This window comes from Dermacentor andersoni, chromosome 9 (genome assembly GCF_023375885.2).
Source record: "Dermacentor andersoni chromosome 9, qqDerAnde1_hic_scaffold, whole genome shotgun sequence".
In the NCBI taxonomy this organism is placed as follows: domain Eukaryota; kingdom Metazoa; phylum Arthropoda; class Arachnida; order Ixodida; family Ixodidae; genus Dermacentor; species Dermacentor andersoni.
In genome coordinates, this window is record NC_092822.1 from 27,841,359 (window position 1) to 27,863,471 (window position 22,113).

At 47.9% G+C, this 22,113-nt stretch overlaps 1 protein-coding gene across 1 annotated transcript in view; it reads right to left on the reverse strand.

The window, feature by feature from the left end:
- Positions 1–22,113, reverse strand: part of LOC129383807 (uncharacterized) — a 145,591-nt gene that overhangs the window by 110,182 nt on the left and 13,296 nt on the right. Inside the window, exon 2 of the mRNA XM_055068691.1 lies at positions 13,113–13,213. Coding sequence (XP_054924666.1) covers positions 13,113–13,213 — 101 coding nt within the window. The remainder of the gene's footprint in view (positions 1–13,112; positions 13,214–22,113) is intronic.

A 22,113-nucleotide genomic window follows, 5' to 3' on the forward strand; every position in this document is an offset into this window, starting at 1 on the left:
GCGTTCATTACCCGGAACAGTGTTTCACACACTCGTGCCTATTAGCTGGATCGTGTTTCCACAGACTCATACCTGCTTTAATGCCTACTGAAACAGTAGAAAGTTAAAAAAAAATTGTGGGGTTTTACGTGCCAAAACCACTTTCTGATTAGGAGGCACGCCGTAGTGGAGGACTCCGGACATTTCGACCACCTGGGGTTCTTTAACGTGCACCTAAATCTAAGTACACGAGTGTTTTCGCATTTCGCCTCCATCGAAAAACGACCGCCGTGGCCGGGATTCGATCCCGCGACCTTGTGCTCAGCAGCCCAACACCGTAGCCACAGAGCAACCACGGCGGGTGAACAGTAAAAGGTTGAAACTTATGGAATTCCGTTTCGCATATTTTGTGAGATTATGCGGAATGCCGTTGCACTTAAGTCGAATATATTTTCAAAAAATTTTTCCGATTGTAGTTGAAGCATTACTGGAAAAAGATTATATGTGCGGTGGTTGCTCGCGTCAATGGTTTCCACAGGGCGAAACACAAGAAAAAAAAATCGCTCGTGTACCTAAATTTATCTTCACGGTAAAAAAAGAAAAAAAGCTCCAGGCGCATGGACAAAATTAAACAAGAGCCCTGTGATACTGCGCCTCTCGCCGGAGTAGTGTCGCGGCGGCGATTGATCAATCAATCAATCAATCAATCAATCAATCAATCAATCAATCAATCAATCAATCAATCAATCAATCAATCAATCAATCAATCAATCAATCAATCAATCAATCAATCATTCAATCAATCAAATGTCCCAAGGATGCCAAAGGCGTGTCCTTAACTTCCTGCTGATACCCTCTCATTCCACGCGCGCGTTCGACTGCGAGTATTCTTCATTGCTCCAACCAGAGAAAGCCCTAACATCAGTCCACGGGAACAAAAATTAATGCCGCAACAACAGGAAATACCTGAGACACGAAGCTCTGCAAGGCTAACCCTTCAGAATGGCTCATTTTGTTTCGAACGCCGAGCTCGCGCCTCTCCTGCTAGATCTTCTTTTGCCGGCACCGCGTGCTCCGTGGCCGGACTTCACCTCAAGAGCTTATTTACTTTATTTGTTGCCTTGAGTTGCACATTTGTACAAAAATAAATCGGCGCCATTCCACTGCCTGAACCTGGGCTACCAGCGGAGGCTAAAAAAAAGGCAAAGCACACCAGTGAGTGTAAAAGCTTACTTATTTTGGGGCTTTTCCTTTGCGTGTCCGTATAGTACTCTGCGAACACGGACAATCACCACTAATGGCGGCTCTACCTATCGAGATATCCAAACTGAAACGCACCAAGCGTCTGAAGATGCTGGCTTGCACGCAAGAAATTCATAAGGACGCTCTATACCGCTTGTCCGCGTGCGTCCGTCGCGTAATCATTTCGATGTCGGGCTTCCGTGCTAGAGGTCCTGTGCTCGAATCCTGCCGGCGGATCATTTTAGCAATGTTTATCCAATTGTGTATGACGCGCTGCTTTGTTTAAAGTCAGGAGGAAGAAGTTTAGGCAAATCTATTTACTTCCCATAATTCCCACGCTGGCTGAACCGCCCCAATTGCAGCTTCGGTAGGCACTAGCGCCTGAGTTCCGTCTAGTAATTATTGCATGAAGCTATGTATCGGGTGGTTTCTTAGCTTTCCTCTTCCTACGCCAAGTGTCCGCAGATGCCTTACTAATTTGGTGTGCCTCCTAATAGAGGGCGCGGGAGTTTTGAGGCGCATAAAGCCCCTTAAACTTCGTAAAGTAGTGGTACGCTTTGTAGAATGCCGCCTCCTCCTCACGCGTTCTGGTCGGGGCCGACACCGCGTCGCTATCGGCCTATGACGTGGGCCCTGGCGCGTGGGCCCTGGCGCCGTGCATAAGTAACACTTGCTCTAGAAGCGTTTGCGGAGTGGCGAGGAGCTCATGTTGGCGCCGTTGCTACGCTCCAGCAGTATAGGCGGCGCCACGATCGAGGAGAGAGCGCGAAAGAGAGGAGAAACGAGGAGGAGTGACGGCGGAGGAGGAGAGCGTCGCTACTTTACGAAGTTTAACCGACATTGAAAAATGTATTGGAGGGCAGACATATACAGCTCAACCGTAAGAATACAATGAAACGCTATTGAGTAAGAAATATTTAGTTCAGTAATTATTTAATTAATAATTGGTTTCTCGACCCACCTACAACCGAAAAATTGTTCCAGCATACTTTTAGAAAACGCTAATACAGCCTTCGTGCTAACTTTCCCGATCTTAAGAGCTTCGAAGTGTCGAAACAACTGTATCGAAAATTATTCCTTGGGCTATCTGGAATGAATTGACCTTTACTTCCGCCCGCTGTTCCATCCTGAACCGTCGCTTCAACGGGTCGTGCCTTTCCTCTAATTCCAAGCATTAGGGGCGATCAATCGCTTCCGCCCTCGATGCTTCTCTCGGTTCCATTATGATCCACGGGCGGCGGGCGAGATTGACGCACGGCCTACCGCTTCTGCCAGTTGACGCCCACCATTATCCGCCGTCGCGACACAGAGGACTCAATCAACAGATCCATTCTCCAGTCGAGAGTGCCCTCTTCGGACCTTTTCTTCGGAGCGCTTTGGCGGTGTCCCCCATTTTCACATTCATTCACCGGACCTCCTTTCTTCGTTGCTTGAGTGTCCATCGTTTACACTATGACGGCCACGAGCATTATGTCTTTTTATTTCGTAACGTATTTTTGTGCGGACGTCGTCGCGAGTCGATTGAGAGGAACAAACACAATCTGTTTCGTTTTCCCCGTCGGTTGGTGGCTCCTTTTTCAAGTGCAGTGAGGAGAATGAGAACCAGCCAAAGTAGAGAGAGCAGGAATAAAGGGGAAGCCTCGTGGGCCTTTCTTCTTCTGCTTCTGAGACTCGAACGAAACGTTCTTCCGGGAATCGAACAAAGCGTACACAAACAAGGGCGAGCCGAACAGGCAAGATCCTAGGGAGAAAAGAACTACGCCATATTCGTTCTCGAATCGGGAGCGAGGTCTTTTCAGCCCTAGATCGCAAGAGAAGGGGGTGTCTTTTCTTCTTTTTCACTTCCTGTATCGCACAAGGCGTCAACACGAAACCCTTCCGTTCCTTTCTTTTTATTTTATTATTTTTTTTATCTTTCTACTCTTCCAAGTGTTAGCTCTCTGGACGATTGTTCGTGACCGACCGACCTAGGAGAGCTCGGGGGTCGATTGCAGGTGGATGTGGTCCATTCGAATGTGTAAAAGCACGTCGCTTCCTCTCATCTTTATTGTCTGATTTGTTGTTTTATTTTCTTCGTTGCAAAAATTTTGTGACCGTTTCTCTTTCAATTTTGGCGGCCGAACTCTTTCCTTACCGCGTCTATTGGGCATCGTTAGCCCGCTATCGATGGTTTGAAAGGCCTCATTCGAGGCCTTCTGCGCCGCTCACGGACACACCGCGCCATCGGACATGGAGGAGAACTATATTTTTGTTTTCTAAGCAGCCCGCTTCTTTTTTTCGCTTGGCAGTGGTCTTAAGTTTCGCGATCGTCAAAGTAGAAAGCAAAATGCCCGTCTGAGGAAGCGGCACGCGCGTGCGCGCTTCGAAAGATTGCAGATCACGTGGTTCCGCAGCGTCAGCGGCTGGCTTTTATCGACGGATCGAGAAGCAACAGAAAGTCTGAGGATGCTGCCTTTTCGTCAGAATTTCGACTCTGAAAGCGACGATGACGCAAACCAGCCAGAAACAATGGCAACCGCAGCCCGATTAGTTTCGCTTATTGTTTCGGCCCGTCTTTGTTGGCTCTTGGAGTGCTTGAGAGCCTGCAGAGATCGCGATTTATAGAAACTGCAAGAAATGCTGCAACAACCGGAAAATTGAGCAGAAAACAAGAGTTTATTGCAAGACATGCAAGCTTCCGCTATGTTTTACATCGAGGAACTGCTTGGATGCATTATGCCTTAAGGGCAAGCCTTTATCGCAATAAAAAAAAAAAAAAAACTGCTTGGATGCATGGCACGCCCAACTGTAGTGCTCGCAGTTAAATTTTTGTAGTTGAAGACCTGCTCAATGAATTTTTTTTATTTTTCGTAGATTGTGCGCATTAGAGGGCAATACATTTTGTATATCTCATAATTTTTGTAACAGTTCTTTTTTAGTCGATACAAGCATGTATTGACAAACTTTGTTCACTTTTTCCCGGCAATGTTGAATCTGAGAAGTTAATATTTTGTGACATATATCTAGTTAATACAAATTTATGTGTGAAAAGTGCAATCACTATGCTTTTTAGTTATGTAGTACATAAGATATTGAGTGCAGTGGTTCCTTAAGAAAAAGAAGAGATATCGCGTAACCTACAAAAAACATATTTTGCCCACAGTAGGGAAAGGGTCAAAGACCGCAAGAATTCTGCAGCCGCTGAGGTCATCATTTATTCCTTTCGGTGTATTTTTTATTGGCGATATGCAGGCAGACCTTTACATCTGGAAATGGAGCCAGGCAAAACATGTCACACGGTAATTATTTTTAACTGTCTATTTATTCGCTCGTCTAAACATGTGTACACAATGTGTCTGAAAAGATGCGAAAACAAGGTACCACTCCTTTCATATCACAACTACATGAGACAGGGGCAATGCAGCTTACTTAGTGAAAAGAGAACATTATACATTCGATGTCATCCTGGCGACATAAAAGTGGCGTCTCTCGTGTCTGTGAGAATTTTCCTGGAGAAAAAAAGAAAAACATTGCTCCGATACAAGCAAGCTCTTGCACAACGACATCAAAGAAACGAGCAAGACTTTGCCTGCGATAATTTTCTCATGGCAAAGAACAAACACCACGATGTTTCTAGGCGGCTAACCTAACCTTCTACACACCCGCCGTGGTTGCTCAGTGGCTATGGTGTTGGGCTGCTGAGCACGAGGTCGTGGGATCAAATCCCGGCCACGGCGGCCGCATTTCGATGGGGGCGAAATGCGAAAACACCCGTGTACTTAGGTTTAGGTGCACGTTAAAGAACCCCAGGTGGTCGAAATTTCCGGAGTCCTCCACTACGGCGTGCCTCATAATCAGCAAGTGCTTTTGGCACGTTAAACCCCATAATTTTTAACCTTATACATGAATCCGGTGCTCGGCTTCTTCTGCCCTGTTTATTCAAACCATGTGTTACGCAGGAAAAACCTTCCGCAAGCACGAAGGCTTTACCTTCAATAATAGTTAATGTCTATTTCGTTTAGCGCTGTTCTTTATTTAGGATTTAGCCGACAGCTTAGGGAACCTTCAAAGCTCATGTGACCAACTCGTCGCCAATGCGTACGTCCTTGCACACTGTACACAACTCTAGCAGGCTGGAACTCCAGCTGCTTGCGGGTCTTGGTGGGTGAACATTCGTCACTGACCTACCTAGTACACGTTGTACATGCATGGTTCGCCTTAGTGCCTCAGTTGCACCCGGACTGCAGGTCTGCACAAAAATACTCGCAGTTCTGACGTAAATCGCCACGGAAATAGCCTGTCACATACAACAAGAGAATACATGGGCGCCGTACAGACAGAGCTTCTTGCCGCAAGGACACGTTTACCACGTTCAACAGGGAGGCCCTTGTCCGGTATTCCTAGTTAATGGCGTTCGCTGAAGTGTTTTTTCTGCGGATTACTTCGGCACTCAAAAGGGACCCGACATACGTTCACAATTTCATGGCCACAGAAGCACACGCCACAACATTACTGCTTCTCAGATCGCAGTAGGATAGAATGGGAAATCGGGAATTTTTTCGAGCAGTTCAGTTGAGACTTACGTGAACTCTCGCTACATCATGCTTGCGTGGCCCACACTGCGCGAAGCTCTTTAAAAGTATAGATCTATCCTTATCGGAGCACTCAAGCAAGATATCACTGTTTTCAGGGTTCATTTGAACCCCAGCTCAGAGTAGTCAAGAGGCTAGAAGAACTTATAATAGATGCGTTTGAGCAATTATATTGCAGCAGTGGGCGACGAAGACACGGCTACGTTTTTTCTTAATGACGGCATACCTGGACGAAAGACTAGTCTGAATGGGTGTTCATGGTGCTGGGCATGATTCCTGTCCAGTGATAGTTCGCGGCGATACATGCTGCGACAGTGTGTTTCTACTCTAGATATAGTATATTGTGGCCATTTCATACTCGCTGGTTCCTCAGATGTACAGTGTCGTCATCACCGTAGGTTTGTCTCTCGCCAGCGCAGGGTAACAAATCGGATCTTCCCATCTGGTTAACCTCCCTGCCTTTTCCCTTTCTTCTGTCTCTCTCTCGCTTTTGTCACCTGGGTGCGAATATCACTACCGTGGGTTGCGCTGGGTGTTGACCACGTTCTCGGTTTAATGAAAGGTCCTTATAACTGCTACGTCACAATATTTTCTCGCACTTCTACGCCTTTGTTCCTCAGTGTAGAGCACGAAACCAAAATTTTCATTTTGGTTAACCTGCAGACCTTTTTGTTATCTTTTACTGATTGATTAATGGGTTTTAATGGCGCACGGGCCAGTTTTCTCTTTCTCTCTCTCTCTCTCTCGTTGAAACACGGCACATTTGTGCGGCACTGAAGATGTCGCATTCTGAGCAAGGCGCAGCGACGAAAAAGAGGGAAAGAGAGAATAAACTTTATTGAAAACTGGTCCAGCAGTTCTCCTTAGGGGGAAAACAGGGGAAAGGGGGTTAAACCCCTGTCCCATCCCACCCTCCGTCGATGATGGCGAAGGAAGAAAGAAATATATATTTATCGCTGGACGGTAGCTCGTTAACACTCTCCCTGGCAATTTTTCGCAGGCACCGATTAGCGATTGCGCCTTAACATATGCAAGGGTCCCAGGTCAAGATCGCTCTCCTAATTATCCCGTATCCCTGCCGCGCATGTAGCATTAATTGCGTAAAAGCGATGGAGCCTCGTGAATTGATTATCATAATAAATCGTTTGGTTTTTCTACTAGCTTCAATATTTCACTCCCTCGCCACCTCCCCGTACGTCGTCGCGGCAATGGTCTTTCCTTCAGAAACCCTCGTTCAAACAGCGATAGAAGTTCAAGAAGCCGAGAAGGAAAAAAAAAAAGAAGACCGGCAAATCTGAGCTCCCGAAGCACGTGAAGCTGGCAGCAATTTCAGCCACTCACTCCATCGCTGCTCCCCAATGACGTCACAGACGTCTGCAGCGGAGAGTTTCCTACAAAAATTACTAGAAGCAACTCTGGCGTGAATGTCCACGTGAGGCGCAGGCCAGCATTGGAACCATGGTTATAACATTGATCTGCATAAACTCACTCCTACTGGCTTCAAAACGGCGTTGAAGTTGTTGCATCAAACTGCAACAATTCACGATACTTGGGCACGCGCGTGCCGTCGCGTTCTCTTAGTGCGTTTCAAAAATTAGATGGAACCTCCCTGAACAGGAACTGTCCAAGGTATGCGTAGCATTATATGGCAGTCGGTGTTTTGCGGAATGCGTTATGCGCGGCCATGTAATGATGTGTGCGGGGGTTACGCTGACGCAGTACGCGTTACTTATTTGTACACGCTTCAGGAGTACAAGCAGAGACGCGGACATATTTATATTGCCGAACGTATATATTCCGGACCCCGCCGACCGCCAGATGATGCCACAAATATCTTCGGCAGTTCCCGTTCAGGAAGGCTCCGCTTCATTTGTTTGCGGATGCCCGGCTCGTCATAACGAACGCGGTGACGCCGTCACAGATAGCGGAGGGGGGACGGCTGCGCGTGCATGTGTAATTAATGCGCGAGTGGCGCATCTCCTTTAGTCGCATTCCATCCTGTCTGGTCTGGTGTTTGCCAAGGTGCTCCATACTGCTTGCTATCCCTGTTCTAGTATAAGCTTAGGCATTTCCGGCCTAGGTCTAACGCCTCCTTTTTGACGTATGGCGCATGGGGAACGACGAAAGCGGACGGGCTCGTATAATGTTCTGTATCGGCACGCCTATTTAATGGTCCTGATGTGACTGTACTCCGGATGGCAGCTATACCAGCCGCGCACACAGTGGGCTTAAACTGCGCATCGTCACCCTGTATTGGGGAAGGCGTTTTGTGGCTTCACACGGAGCTTTTCGATTGGCTCGCCCTATAATGATACGCATTGAAGTATGGGGAACCAGTACTAGCCAGAAGGCGCTGCGGCACTTTGAATTAAATATGTGATATATCTAGACGGCATGTGCTTGCAAAGGCACAAAAATGGCGCGACAGTTTATACGATAGCAGACGCATGCAGTAATAACGTTTTCTTTCGCCCCATGCACCCAGCTTAGCTCTCTCTATGACCTATCATGACCATGCGTGTTACGTGAAGCGCATGCCCTGCTACACTCTCCCACGAGGGTGCCCACTATGGTGATGAGATGGACACATGGGCCTCAAAATGATCCGTCACTTTGGTGACGCCAAATTGCAGCACGTGCTACTGGAATCTGTTTCCTCCGATCGCTAGGCGGTACGTTACGGCTCTGCTGTTGACAGGCGAAGTTTCAGCTCTGGTTGACGATAGCAATGCTACTTAAGTTAGACCGACAAAGGCACACAAAGCCTTGTAAACAAAGCCGCAACGAACGAAGCCACAGGCACTCAGATCACAAAAATCCGTGTACTGACCGTCATTCTCACCATGGCTGAACGATCGCAGCACCAAAGCTCGCTGTTGTAATTTTAGTCGGGAAATCCATACATTATGAAGAGGCATTTGATTCCGTTGAAGCACCAGCAGTCATGCAGGCATTCCGAAATCAAGGAGCACAGGAGGCATAGGGGAATATCTAATGAAATATCAATGAAGATTTCACAGCTACCCTGGTTCTCCACAAGACAAACAGAAAGTTACCTATCAAGAAAGGGGTCAGGCAAGGAGACACTCTCTCATATGCCATTCATTATATTATTTAGAAAAAGTACTAAAGGTACTAGACTGGGAAGGCTTAGGAGTGAGGACCAAAGGCGAATGTCTCAGGATCCTTCGGTTTGCAGAGGACATTGTCCTTTTCAGCATTACTGGAGATGATTACTGAGCTGAACAAATGATTGAATACCTTAATCGAGAAAGTGCAAGAGTGGGGACGAAGGTTAAAGTGCAGAAGACAAAGGTAATGTTTAATTGCCTGGCAAGGAAACAAGAATTCATGATCGCCAGTCAGCTTCTGGAGTTTGTGCAGGAACACGTTTACCTAGGTCAATTAGTCACAGAGGACCATACCTACAAAATAACATCACTGATTTTCCCGGGGGAGCAGTAGGGGCCGTAGTAAATACCAGGCGTGCTCTCCTCGAGCAGCACCTTCGCTCGTTCCAAGCTAAAGATACGTCCGACGTATCTTATTTGCTTCCGTTTCGCTAGCTCCACGACGGCTCCCACCTACCGATTCCTGCACATGTTCTTGCAGAAGTACGTTTACTTTGCTCAAGGGGGACCATTAAAAAGGTTTTTCAAGTGTCGCGGAGAGCGGCATACGAAAATCCGAGCGCTGTTCGTTCTGCGAAGCAGCATGCAGTTGCCTTACTTGTGGCGTGGCGGCAGCAAGTCGTACCAGCGTACAGGCGAGCACCGTCCCAGGAGTTTGAGCCGTACGGCAAAATTTATCGCTGTGATTGTTTCGACCTTATGGCGAAGCTTACAATTTCTTTTTCTTTCTTTTCTATGTGTGTGTGCGCGTATGACATCGTGTTATACTTTGACTATACGTTTCGTCTCCGATGAGACTGCCTTCCAGCGAGCTCTCAGCTATAATCTTGCTTGTCGATGATCGCGTAAAAAATGGAGAACTGGTGCGGCACTCGCTCGTAAAGCTTCCCGTGGACGGAAGTCGTCTTCAGCACTTCCGCTTCAGACTAGCGCTAAATAGCTCGAGTGAATTTTCTTTCCCGTTTTTCCTCCGGTTGTTTCGTTATTTTCGCATTCCAGAAGCAGAAATGACACTCTGCTCGTATCGTTTTTGCGTCAGTCCAGATTTACTTCCTTTCAGTGCCACTGTGCGCTGTCCGTAAACATTACCTAGTTAAATCATCCTTTTTCTTTTTTGCTTTGTCAATGTGTTTGCAAGGTTTCTAACTTTGTTTCCGTGGCAATATTTTCTGTATCAACTACGTCAGATACGAATTCACTTCTTCCTTCTTTTTAATGCTAAGCCATAAAATGAGCTTTCACCGGATGGCACTTATTTGAAAGCTGTTTCACAAAGTGGATTCTGCTCTCTCTCTCCTTCTTTTGGTTTCTTGTTGGGCGGGGCGTCATTCACATATGTTAGAGTGAACCATGCGGTGAACGAGCGTCAGTTTTTTACGAACTGATATCTTGCCGCTGTTGCATTGCTTCAGACGTCAAAGTTTGCAAGAGTTTGTTTATGTTTTTGTTGCACCACATTTTTCGTTCCGCCATTGGTTGGGCACATTTTTTTCGAGAACGCAATCGACATTTGCTGCCATTTCCCAACATCCATCAGCAATTCAATTAACCGTAAAATATAAGGCCCGCATGAATTGAACTTGCATTCGCGAGGTATCACGGACACCGCTTCGAATTGGCGGATACATGAGCATCCTAATTTTCTCTGTCTAGGTGTTTAACTTCGTCTCCATAAACGCTTCTGTTACCTACCTTGAACGTTTATTATTGCGAACAGTGCTCTTAGCATTATCACACCAGCGTTCTTTCCGGCTATGTAGTCATCTAGCTATCCCACGAAAAACGTTGGCCGACGATCTCGCAGTCTAAAATGTGGGCCCTTGACGTAAGCATGTGCCCCTGGGTATGTGCGGCTCTTCAATGGTGAAGTGACCAGCGCAAGTGTGAACACGGGGCACAAAAGGGCGACAAGGACAAGCGCTATTTCCAACTGGTGTTTATTACAAAAAAAGGCTATGAGTATATACTCTCGCGCACTTGATCGCAATCAGTTGCACACGTGCAAGACAATATGGTTATCACGAGCAGACAAGAGCGCACCATGGCGGCGACAGGGCTTAAGGCGTTCTCCAACTGGCCCGGCCTCACACCCTGCATAAATGGACCCCTTTGATGCCAGCTTGAGTCACTGCGTAATGTATGCGTCACTGCGCATGCGCAGACTTCAGGAAGGCGCCGCCAGGGGGCGCAGCGCGCCCAGAGATAAGCGCGAGAGGAGCCTGGATGCAGTCCGAGCCTCACGCATGACGCATTTCGGCTATTCGCATACTTGGATAGTCATGTCTGTGTATCGTTCGCAAAGGCACACTGAAATAATGAATTCGAGGACACGGGCTCACCTTTGGTCCGAATCCAGATTCTTTCTCAAATGTCGTGTTTGGTAAATGTTTGAGGCCAAGCCTATGCATATTTTGGTTTTCATCATATACTGCTTGCCGACTGTGGCCCCGCACTGTGTGTTGGAGTCGACGCGCTCTTTCAGGCTGGGCATGCAACTTTCTACAGCGAAGCTGTATACCTGTACCGTCCAAGGATATCTTTCGTGTCGCTGTTGGCGAGGTAAGCAAAAAAAAAAACTCCATATACGTGGGCCGGTCCCGGAAATAGTGCCATGCCGGGCCGACCCACGGCGGAGGTGAAGCAGGCGTTATGCACTCCCCAAACATGGGACTGTCCCAAAGATAGTGTAATGCCGGGCCAACCCGCGGTGGAGATGAAGCAGGCGTTAAGCACTCCCCAAACATGGGCCGGTCCGGGAGATAGTGTAATGCCGGGTCGACCCGCGGCGGAGGTGCAGTTCGCCATTAAGGGGCCCACATACACAGCCTCGCTGGTCATCCTTCACAGAGTGGAAGGGCACTGAGTTTTTTTCATTGGTCCCCCTCAATCGGGAATGGGAAACAAAGTCGACTGAGGGAAGAACACGGCTAATCAATTGTGCGGAAGCACGCCAGGTGGAGAAAGATCCCTCAAAGGAAAGAAATTTGTCATCCACCCGACCGCAGCAGGAAGCTACAAAGGAAACCCCTACGGGTATTCCGCCAGCCGCCATGCACATTAGTCCCCTGCTCTGCAGTCCGCATCCTCCAGTGGCTGCTGCCCAGTTGATGATCCTTAAAACAAAATAAGTAAACAGGATAGATTTCTTGTGCCCTCCTGTGTAAAAAATACCGGTTCATTATCATGGATGGAAGCCAAGAAAAATCATCGCAGCCAAAAACCACTGAAAAAGTAAACACTGCCTTAGGAGAAAAAAAAAAGGACACCACAACATTTTCCCGGGTAAGTTGAAACCTCGCAGAAATATTTTATGCAGCACGCCGGGACAATTTATCACTGCGGCCTTTGCCAACATGTGGAGGTAATCATGACCGTTTGCAAAAAAAAAAAAAAAATGTTTCCTTACCAGCTGTCTCTTCAGATGCACCGCCTTTCAATCTTCACAGTTTCTTGCCTTTCCTCTATCAATAAAGCCAACGGTAAACGTTACGCGATCATCGCAGATGTTCATACGCTACTGTTCAGGCATTATGCACAAGAGAGAAACATATTCACTCACCTTACACTAGCCTTTGACGGTTTTTATGATATTCCCAGCTTCAAAAGTTCTTCTCGGGCGAGAGAACACCGTGGTAGCCTAGACCTAATCTGACCGCGCAGCGTTACGGGCAAAGGTACGCTAAATGCGGGTCACGGAACCAATCAGCTGTTTTCATGTAGCCGCCACCTTAAATGTGCGCAGCGAAATGGATTGGATGCGTAATTCAACGCACGTGTGTCTATGGCTCGAAAAATGGCAATACTTACGTTTACTGTGAAGTGCGCTTCAACTATTCTTGCGTCAAAAGATTAGAAAGCAAATTCGCTTTCAGTAACACACAAGTGTTCTTTCATTAGGTGTTTATATCGAAGATAATGTTGCTATACGGCCCCTTTAGGAGTAAAAAAAAGCAAGCAAAACATACTTCCGGCAACGATTAAGGCTGCTGATTAGGCTGATTGAAAAACGTCGCGGGTTCTCGTCCCCATTCGCGCGAACAGCCACGCCAATTTGACGTCCGGGCTTTTGGAATAATTTCAGTTTAGAACAGCATTGCGTTATCGAGCCCAAAGTCTTAGCTAGGCCCGTGAGATAGAAAGAGACGTGGCGTAGCTTCATCGCCGCCTGCCAACGGTTGGTAGAACTCACCCGGTCGTAGTTGTCAAGTCAATCCTCCACATCTTCACCGCGAAGGCCGGCGAACGGATGGGGATTGCCTTGGGGACCACTGAAGATCCAAGACGGAGAGGCTGCGGCAGGCGGAGCCGAGATTGTAGATGTAAGAGTGCCAGATGGCACGTTCTGCGGCATGAAGGCGGACCGCTAGCAATATATTTTTTTTCCCTTTCATCAACTGTATTCTATTCAAATGGCACGCTCGAGCTATCATACACGCGTCGGTATTCTGCCTGGAAGATATGTTAATTCCCCTGCCATAAAGAGGTTCGAAAAAATCTGTTTGGCCGATCGGTGTGTTTGTGTGTCTGTCTTTTATATATATATATCATGCTGGGTCAGCATGGCGTAAACATTTTCATTTACCATTCCTTGCTGCCCATCCTTGTGGGCGGGCATGACGTCGTGCTGCATTATCACCGGCGTGGGCTACTCGTTGCGATGGGTGATAAAAAAAAGAACAAAGTCGATGGAGTAGAATGTTTACATAACGCGGCCCATGGCCTTCGTGGTCAAAGCGTCAGCCGCAGGATATGCCTGCACAGAATGCGCAGGCAGACTCATCCACCATCGTCACTCGTGCTTTACCGCAGCGGATGCCGGAAGCAAAAAGGCTGAAGTGGAGGAACACGTGACCGTGCCCGCGATTGACGCGACGTCGGGCCCGCGGCCCGTGCTTGTCCCGCATGCGACGGGTCATCCATTAGCATCGCTAATTCCTGGCCATCCATCCAGGCAAGGCAGGCAAGGCAGGCAGGGAGCCTAGTGCGTCGCCGCTGGGAGAATCGTGGGATGGCAAACACACTGTCGTGGGACGTGGCGGCGACCTTCAACGCACGTGTCACGGGATCTATATGTGGTCGACACGACGGAGCAGCCGTTCTCGCATTCAACAGTACGGCGAGCTTCGGTGAAGTTGGTTAGCGGTTAGCGGTACCGCAATCGCGGCGTTACCAGACTGTCGGTGCACTGTCACTGCGGTGGTCTCTATTGACATCTAACCGCGAAGCATTCAGCCTGGATAACACGAGCCCCTCTGAGGCGGCTATATGTGGAATACGGCCGCGTTTGAGGCCGCTTCTACGAAAGAACCTCACGTGTCCGATGACGGGATTTGAACCAGGACCCTCGAGCACCATTAACCCCATACTCTACTCAGACGCACATACTCCCGTCGTCGCAACGCCTAGTAACGCTGTGAGACGATTGGCGCGTGTTCCACGTTGCATAGCAATACAGCTAGCTTAAAGGAAACGAGATCACGTGCCGCAGACGCAGGGAATGGACCGGAATGTACCACGCGAATAATAGTCAAATTCACCGTTGTCCTTGGCGTGGTTTCCACGGCGTAAAAAAGGACTTGCTTAGAAGGTGAAAGCACATGGGATTCCGCCCTATCGTACCGCATTCGGGACCGGCCCAGGTCGTAACGGGTTGTAGCGCTCCCTCGCTGTAGTGCGAAAAATAATTGTTCTTTTCTGTGGCCGTCACCATCGTACTATCAGTCATCCTGCTGCTGTCATTGTTTACAACCTAAAGCTCGCTTCACACACAAACACACTTGCGCCAGATAGACAACGCCTTGCAGAACGCGAAACGATCCTGGATTGGTGGCTACTTTCAAAGTGCTTCACACAACTTCAATTACCACAGTTTCTGGAATATGCAAATAATTTCTTTTTATGTTGAAGCCTACTCTTTGTTGCGCTAGTTTGTTTATAATGTATTCAGAAAAAGGTTAATTAGAACGAAATAAAGACGAGGACCGACGTAGGACAAAGAAAGCGGCACAATTACGCCTCTTTACTAACCCTATTACCTTGAAAACCCACTCTGTTTTATAAGTTTGTTGACAAGAAAAAAACTTGACTACACTACGATGAAGTGGCGCAAGAATTTCTTTGTATTGCCACGCAAACGTACCATCCTTTGACACGCGCAGTCTTTATCTTTCTGGGTGATATGAGACAGTTTCCTTGATTTCACGCACTATTTCGCCTGCGCTCCTGGCTAGTAACTTGATCCTCTGAAGTTATAGGCTTGTATGTTTGAAACGCAGCGCGAAAATTTGTGCGGGAAGAAAGGACGCAGACCCTTTTTATGACTCCGTAGAGCTGCACGAGAACGTTCATAAAGGTATTAAATAAACGGTCGAAGGATGGTTAATTATTAGAAAGGGTGATTATAGCATCACTATTCCGTCCGTGTCTCCAAGAGACAAGGAATTGCCGTTTTTTCTGACATAACAAGGGCGTATACCCGATGATTTGATGCATGCCTACCTGCAATATACTATGCAAGCATGTTGCACCCGGAAAGTAAAATACGAAAATAAAATTTAAGGGAGCCCTAACAGTGCTATACCCGTGTGAAACGCTCGTTTTCAAAAAAGCATTCAAACAGATAAAAAAATGAAATCTGGGGAGCACCACTGGCTTTCCTCCATGAGCTTGCGCAAAGGAGCCAATGGAGATCGAAAAATTCTATCTCGAGCGGGTTTGATTGTGATCGCAAGTACCCGTATGACGTCGGTGTTCTTGATTTGCGCGCCAAAGGCCGTATTCACAAAAACCTCGTACGATGGCTTTGTTCCTAAGAGGAAATTCCTGCCAATCCTGATGCTGCGCGTATTATTAGCGAAGGCAGCTTACCTATTGCAAAGAGCGCTTCAGAGTGAAAAGCTTTGTAAACTGGGCCCCGCACTCCCATTGAAATAGCGTGTGTCCTCGCTTACATGCGTGTTGTGCCTAAGATTTTCATAGGCACTGCAGGGACACGCCGTGTGCGTGTACAGTCAGCGTCTAAATTTTACAGGCAGTGGCATTTCAGGAAACGTTTCAGTTTACGAACCATTTCTGAAGTTAACAATAAAAGCGGACAACAAGATATTGTTTGCATAAACTCGTGCAGGCTAGAAATTTTAATACCATGCAAGGAACCAGACCTCAGGCTACGTAAGTATCCAAATTTCTCTCCGACATCACAGCGCGCCAATCTTTCAACGATGACACCACATTTGCTATATACCGCCTGCCAATCCCTAATCCAGAAATGCGGGTATAAAACTCCTGCTAGAGCATCTTAAGTGAAAATAATGAACACGATTCACATCCCTCGCAGTTAATTGCTCATAAAATACACCTGATTGCCGCCGTACACAGCTAACATTACACAGCGCTAAAGCCATTTGTACAAGTTTGTTTTTCGTTGAGAACTGTAACGGCCCCTTCATTGCCTTCTGCTGCGATGGCTGGTGCAGATGGCATCGTGCGGTCGTCTGTTCCGAGGCCGTGCCCATATTTCCGTAAGAGACAATTTCAGCCAGTCATGACGCTGCACCTACACTTAGCGAAGGTGGCCGGCCAGGTGCCATTACCAACGAAAAGTTTTGTGAAGTCGGCCCCTGATATGGGATGAACGTTATCTAGCACAGTCGCGAGCGAACGCCTCTGTACTCTGCGTAACGGGAGCCACCATACAGAACGTGTTCAAGTGTCCTTCCACGGCCAGCGTGATCACACGCAGCGCTATCCGGTATTCTGATGCGAAAGGCGAAGGACATCGTAATAAAGGTCATAGCTGGCATCGTCAGCCAAGGAGGGTCACTTGGTTTCGACGAAGTTCAGATGGGACCCGAAAGTGGGATGAGCTGACCGTTTCATCAATGTTCTATGCGAGATGAGCGCGTGCCATTGGCCCAGTAGCGCGAGTCTTTTCGAGAGGCACGACGAAAACCTTTTGTGGCATTCAGTAGTCGGTTCCCTTTGAAGCCTGGCCATGCGGTCGTGCTACCTGAACTACAAGAGTTGCGTGGATGAACGAATGTCGCAGTGACCACCCCGTTTTCCGTGTAAGGTTGCTCGAACTGCGCCATCACGGCTTTAAAAACGTAAATAAAATTTTATGAAAAACGGCCGTTTCTAATTGCGCATTTGATGCAGCTAGCATTGCGAGTTGGAGGAACACGCTACTGCCTTTTTATTAGCCATGAATAGCCACATTTTGCGTAACTGACAAAATGGTTGCTTTTGGCATTTCTTAATGAAGCAGCCAGAGAGAGAGAGAGAGATGTCCTTATTGAAACTTAAAGTAATTTGCCTAGTGCCATGCATAGCGTTTTGCTCCAGATGGGTAGGTATGTTCAAAAATGAAACTATATGCACGGTGCACAACACAGACACGCAAAATGTACCACAACCCTCAAAAAATTAAAGTTTCTCACTAGAACCAGTGCGTCCAAGAAAGGTTAAATGTGCCTTCGGGGTGCGAGATGCAGCGACGGCGTTATGAAGTGATGCCTGCTTTGCCTTAAACAATAGAACAATTTAAGTGTCCAATTACAGGTTTCAGTTGAGGAAATTGGATGGATGAATCTGGATCAAAGTCTTGGTCAATGGAGGTATGTTTGTAATCACGAAGGGCTAACAGAGGAGACACAAGGGGAAGTTTTGCTCAATAGACGAGGAAGTAACATCGCGTACAAAAAGCTGAGGAAACAACTCAGACGCAAGCAAAATACAGAACAGTAAGCCTACTAAAGGCGTTGTCATAAAGCTGGACTACTTGTCCACCTATGAGAAGCACTGCTGAAGCGGCAAGCCTCGGCACCTTTCTTTCACTTCCAGATTTTACGATGATGCGCGCAAGCTCAGGCTACGCTACGAATCAGAGTTACTCAACCCAATGCTTCTGTGGTTGCGTTTGTGCATCTACACATGCATGTACACCATGTTCTTCATGAGGTCATGTATGTATGTATGTATGTATATATGTATGCACGCATGTATATATGTATGCATGCATGTATATATGTATGCATGCATGCATATATGTATGCATGCATGCATATATGTATGCATGCATGCATGCATGCACGCATGTATGTATGTATGCATGCACGCATGTATGTATGTATGAATGTATGCATGCATGCATGCATGTATATATGTATGCATGCATGCATGCATGCATGTATGAATGTATGCATGCATGCATGCATGTATATATGTATGCATGCATGCATGCATGCATGTATATATGTATGCATGCATGCATGTATATATGTATGCATGCATGCATGCATGCATGTATATATGTATGCATGCATGCATGCATGTATATATGTATGCATGCATGCATGCATGTATGTATGTATGTATGTATGTATGTATGTATGTATGTATGTATGTATTGAAATGGGGTTTATTGTAGCTCGTTCCAGGGATCGCAGGTAGCTCTAGATCACGAGTCCTAACGCTTCGCATCAACAACCCGCGCTCGTGTCTCGCGCCGCAGCGGTGGCAGTCCGCACAGTGCCACATGCATATTACCCACTACAACTACCCCCGGGGCGAAGAGGAGCCATCCTGGCGACCTAAGGCGATGATACGATAAGGGGGTCGTGGTACGGCTTCAGGCGGCTGACGTGAACAGTCTCGCGGCCACGGCGGCGTTTGTCCGAAGATGGTGTCACCGGTTCGACCACATAATTTACAGGCGAAGTACACGCGACGACCCGGTACGGACCTTGATATTTCGGAGCAAGCTTTGGGCTAAGGCCTGGAGCTTGGAAGGGCAGCCGAAGCCAGACGTGTGAGTCCACGGCGAAGGACTGTGTGGGCTGATCGTTGTCGTGGCGATCTTTGTGGATTCCTTGGGTATCCGACGTGAACGAGCGAGCCAGTTGGCGGCACTCTTCAGCATGGCGAGCAACTTCGGAAAGAGGGGTGAATTCAGAGGCATCCGGGTGATATGGTAGTACGGTGTCGAGGGTAGTGGATGGTTCACGCCCATAAAGAAGGAAAAATGGTGAGAAGCCTGTGGTAGCCTGAACGGCGGTATTGTATGCGTACGTCACAAAAGGGAGGACATCGTCCCAATTTGAATGATCCGACGCAACATACATGGTGAGCATGTCCCCAAGGGTGCGGTTGAATCGTTCCGTTAGACCGTTAGTTTGTGGGTGATACGCCGTAGTGGTGCGGTGAATAGTGCGGCACGCGGCGAGTAGCTCATTAATAACTTCGGACAAGAAGACACGGCCTCGGTCACTGAGTAGTTCTCGCGGTGCGCCGTGCCGTAAGACGAAATGCCGTAAGATGAATGCGGCGACGTCGCGAGCAGCAGCCGAAGCAAGTGCAGCAGTTTCAGCATATCTTGTCAGGTGGTCTACTGCGACAATTATCCAACGGTTTCCGGCAGCACTGCACGGAAGAGGCCCATAAAGGTCGATGCCAACCCGATCAAAAGGACGTGCAGGACACGGTAAAGGTTGCAGAGGGCCTGTCGGATGAGAAGATGTCTTGCGTCGCTGACAGGCTGCACATGACCGAATGTATTTGCGGACATAAGAATACATGCCGCGCCAGTAGTACCGCTGGCGGAGCCGCTCGTAGGTTTTCAGGACGCCAGCATGAGCTTGTTGTGGGTCTGCATGGAAATACGTGCATACGTCGGAACGCAAATGGCGAGGGAGGACTAGCAGCCATTTGCGACCGTCGGGCTGATAGTTTCGGCGGTACAAGATGGCGTCCCGTAGCACGAAGTGGGTGGCTTGGCGACGAATGGCTCGAGGGCATGTAGACGTTGAAGGACTGCTAAGAATGTCAATGAGAGACAGAATCCACGGATCTTTTCTCTGTTCAGACGGCATGTCAGTAACAGCAAGCGTAGCAACCGGGCACTCTATGGATGAAGGTGGCCTTTCGTCGGATCGCATGGGCGCACGGGAGAGCGCATCTGCATCAGAATGTTGGCGGCCGGATCGATAAATGACGCGAATGTCAAATTCTTGGATCCGAAGAGCCCAACGTCCAAGACGCCCCGACGGGTCTTTCAGTGACGCAAGCCAGCAGAGCGCGTGGTGGTCTGTCACAACGTCGAACGGACGGCCATACAAATAAGGGCGAAATTTGTTTAAGGCCCAAACTATAGCTAAACATTCTTTTTCCGTGACAGAATAATTGGATTCTGCCTTCGTGAGAGCACGACTCGCATATGCAACCACATATTCTGGAAAGCCAGGCTTCCGTTGTGCAAGGACGGCCCCAAGACCAACGCCGCTGGCGTCGGTATGAACTTCAGTCGGTGCACTCGGGTCGTAGTGGCGTAGAACAGGCGGTGAGGTAAGCCGACGACGCAAAGTGGTGAAGGCTTGGTCACATGCCGGAGTCCAGTCACGAAGGTCACCAGAGTATGTATGTATGTATGTATGTATGTATGTATGTATGTATGTGTGTATGTGTGTATGTGTGTATGTGTGTATGTGTGTATGTGTGTATGTGTGTATGTGTGTATGTGTGTATGTGTGTATGTGTGTATGTATGTATGTATGTATGTATGTATGTATGTATGTATGTATGTATGTATGTATGTATGTATGTAAGCATGTGAGCATGCACTTATTCGATCACCTTCAGTTAGTGGTTTATGGCATTTCGTTTTACACAGCTACTAGTGGTGTCACTTTTTTTTGTTCACCATCTCACGAGGGGTAGTTGTTGGCACCAACTCTCCAAGATTTCTTGAAAAAAATTATCTATCATAAAATAAAATCTCTAGCTGCGCAAATAACGCGAAGGACTAGACTTACAATAAAGTACGACAAAGAGACGGTCGCATGCCGTTTACTTCTGTAATTTTTGTTCATGTAACTGGCACAAGCGCAAGAACGTCGAAAACACGACCCCGGAAACCCACCTACTCCAGCTGTAGCGGCACCAGGCGTTGCGGCGCCAGGGTAAACGCATAAACTAACCTTGTTGTCGTGGATGGCCCCAAGCGGTGTTCAACCGTTCTCTGTTGTTTGTCCAACACTGACCAGCAACGCGTCAAGTGTGCAGAGGACGGGGCTGCAGGCATTCCAGGCTAACTGCCACTGACAGCTGCCCTGGTCCACTGTTCTCACTGCTCTCGCCTTTCACGGTAATGGAGACGCATTCAAGCGCGCTGGCACGCAGTGTTCAGACCCGCAAACAGCGCAACAACATAAATAAAGTGAACATAAACGCGCAACCTAAAAAATTCGCAGCTCCGCCCGGAAGGCGAAGCCCCGATTGTGACAGCAAATTAGGAGATAGCTGTACGAAGTAAGGATAGTAGCTTTATCGGCCGTATAAAGTTGTAAACATTCGCTTACTAACTAAATTAACAATGATAGAATGTGTAAGCGTGACTAAACGAGGACGTAGAAAGAAACAGACACAGAGAGACAGTGCTGTCATTGCGTGCCTGCTTCTTTCTACGTCCTTGTTCAGTCGTGCTTACACATTCTATCATGGATTCAAACCAACTAGCCCGTCAACGTGTTTTAACTAAATTAACCAGCACGGTGTCACGCGCGCACAGGTAAACATGAACACATCTCTCTCCATGAGCGCAGAACCTCGCTTTGAAAATTCTGGAGTGAGGAATCGCGGCAGCAGCAGGCGAATTGACTTTCATGCATGTCTCGGTTCAGCGCGAACGAAACGTGGAAAGCACAGCGCATACGAAGCTACCGGCACTGCGCGCACTCTGCTGCCCTAAAGACCTAACTGCCTTAAAGACCTGTCGCATGAGTTTTGCAACAGCTTCGCAGCCACAGCTAGGTAGTGCGGAGGAAGCAAAGTGTAGTCTTTGTTGTTGCTGCTGTTGGTATTGTTGCTGTTATCGTTGTTGCTGCTGTTGCCGTTGCTGTTCCCGTTGTTAAATTATGGCGTTTTACGTGCCAAAACCACTTTCTGATTATGAGGCACGCCGTAGTGGAGGACTCCGGAAATTTCGACCACCTGGGGTTCTTTAAGGTGCACCTAAATCAAAGTACACGGGTGTTTTCGCATTTAGCCCCCATCGAAATGCGGCCGCCGTGGCCGGGATTCGATCCCGCGACCTCGTGCTCAGCAGCCCAACACCATAGCCACTGAGCAACCACGGCGGGTTTTTCCCGTTGTTGTTGCTGTTGTTGTTGTTGTGGTGGTGGTGGTGGTATTGTTGT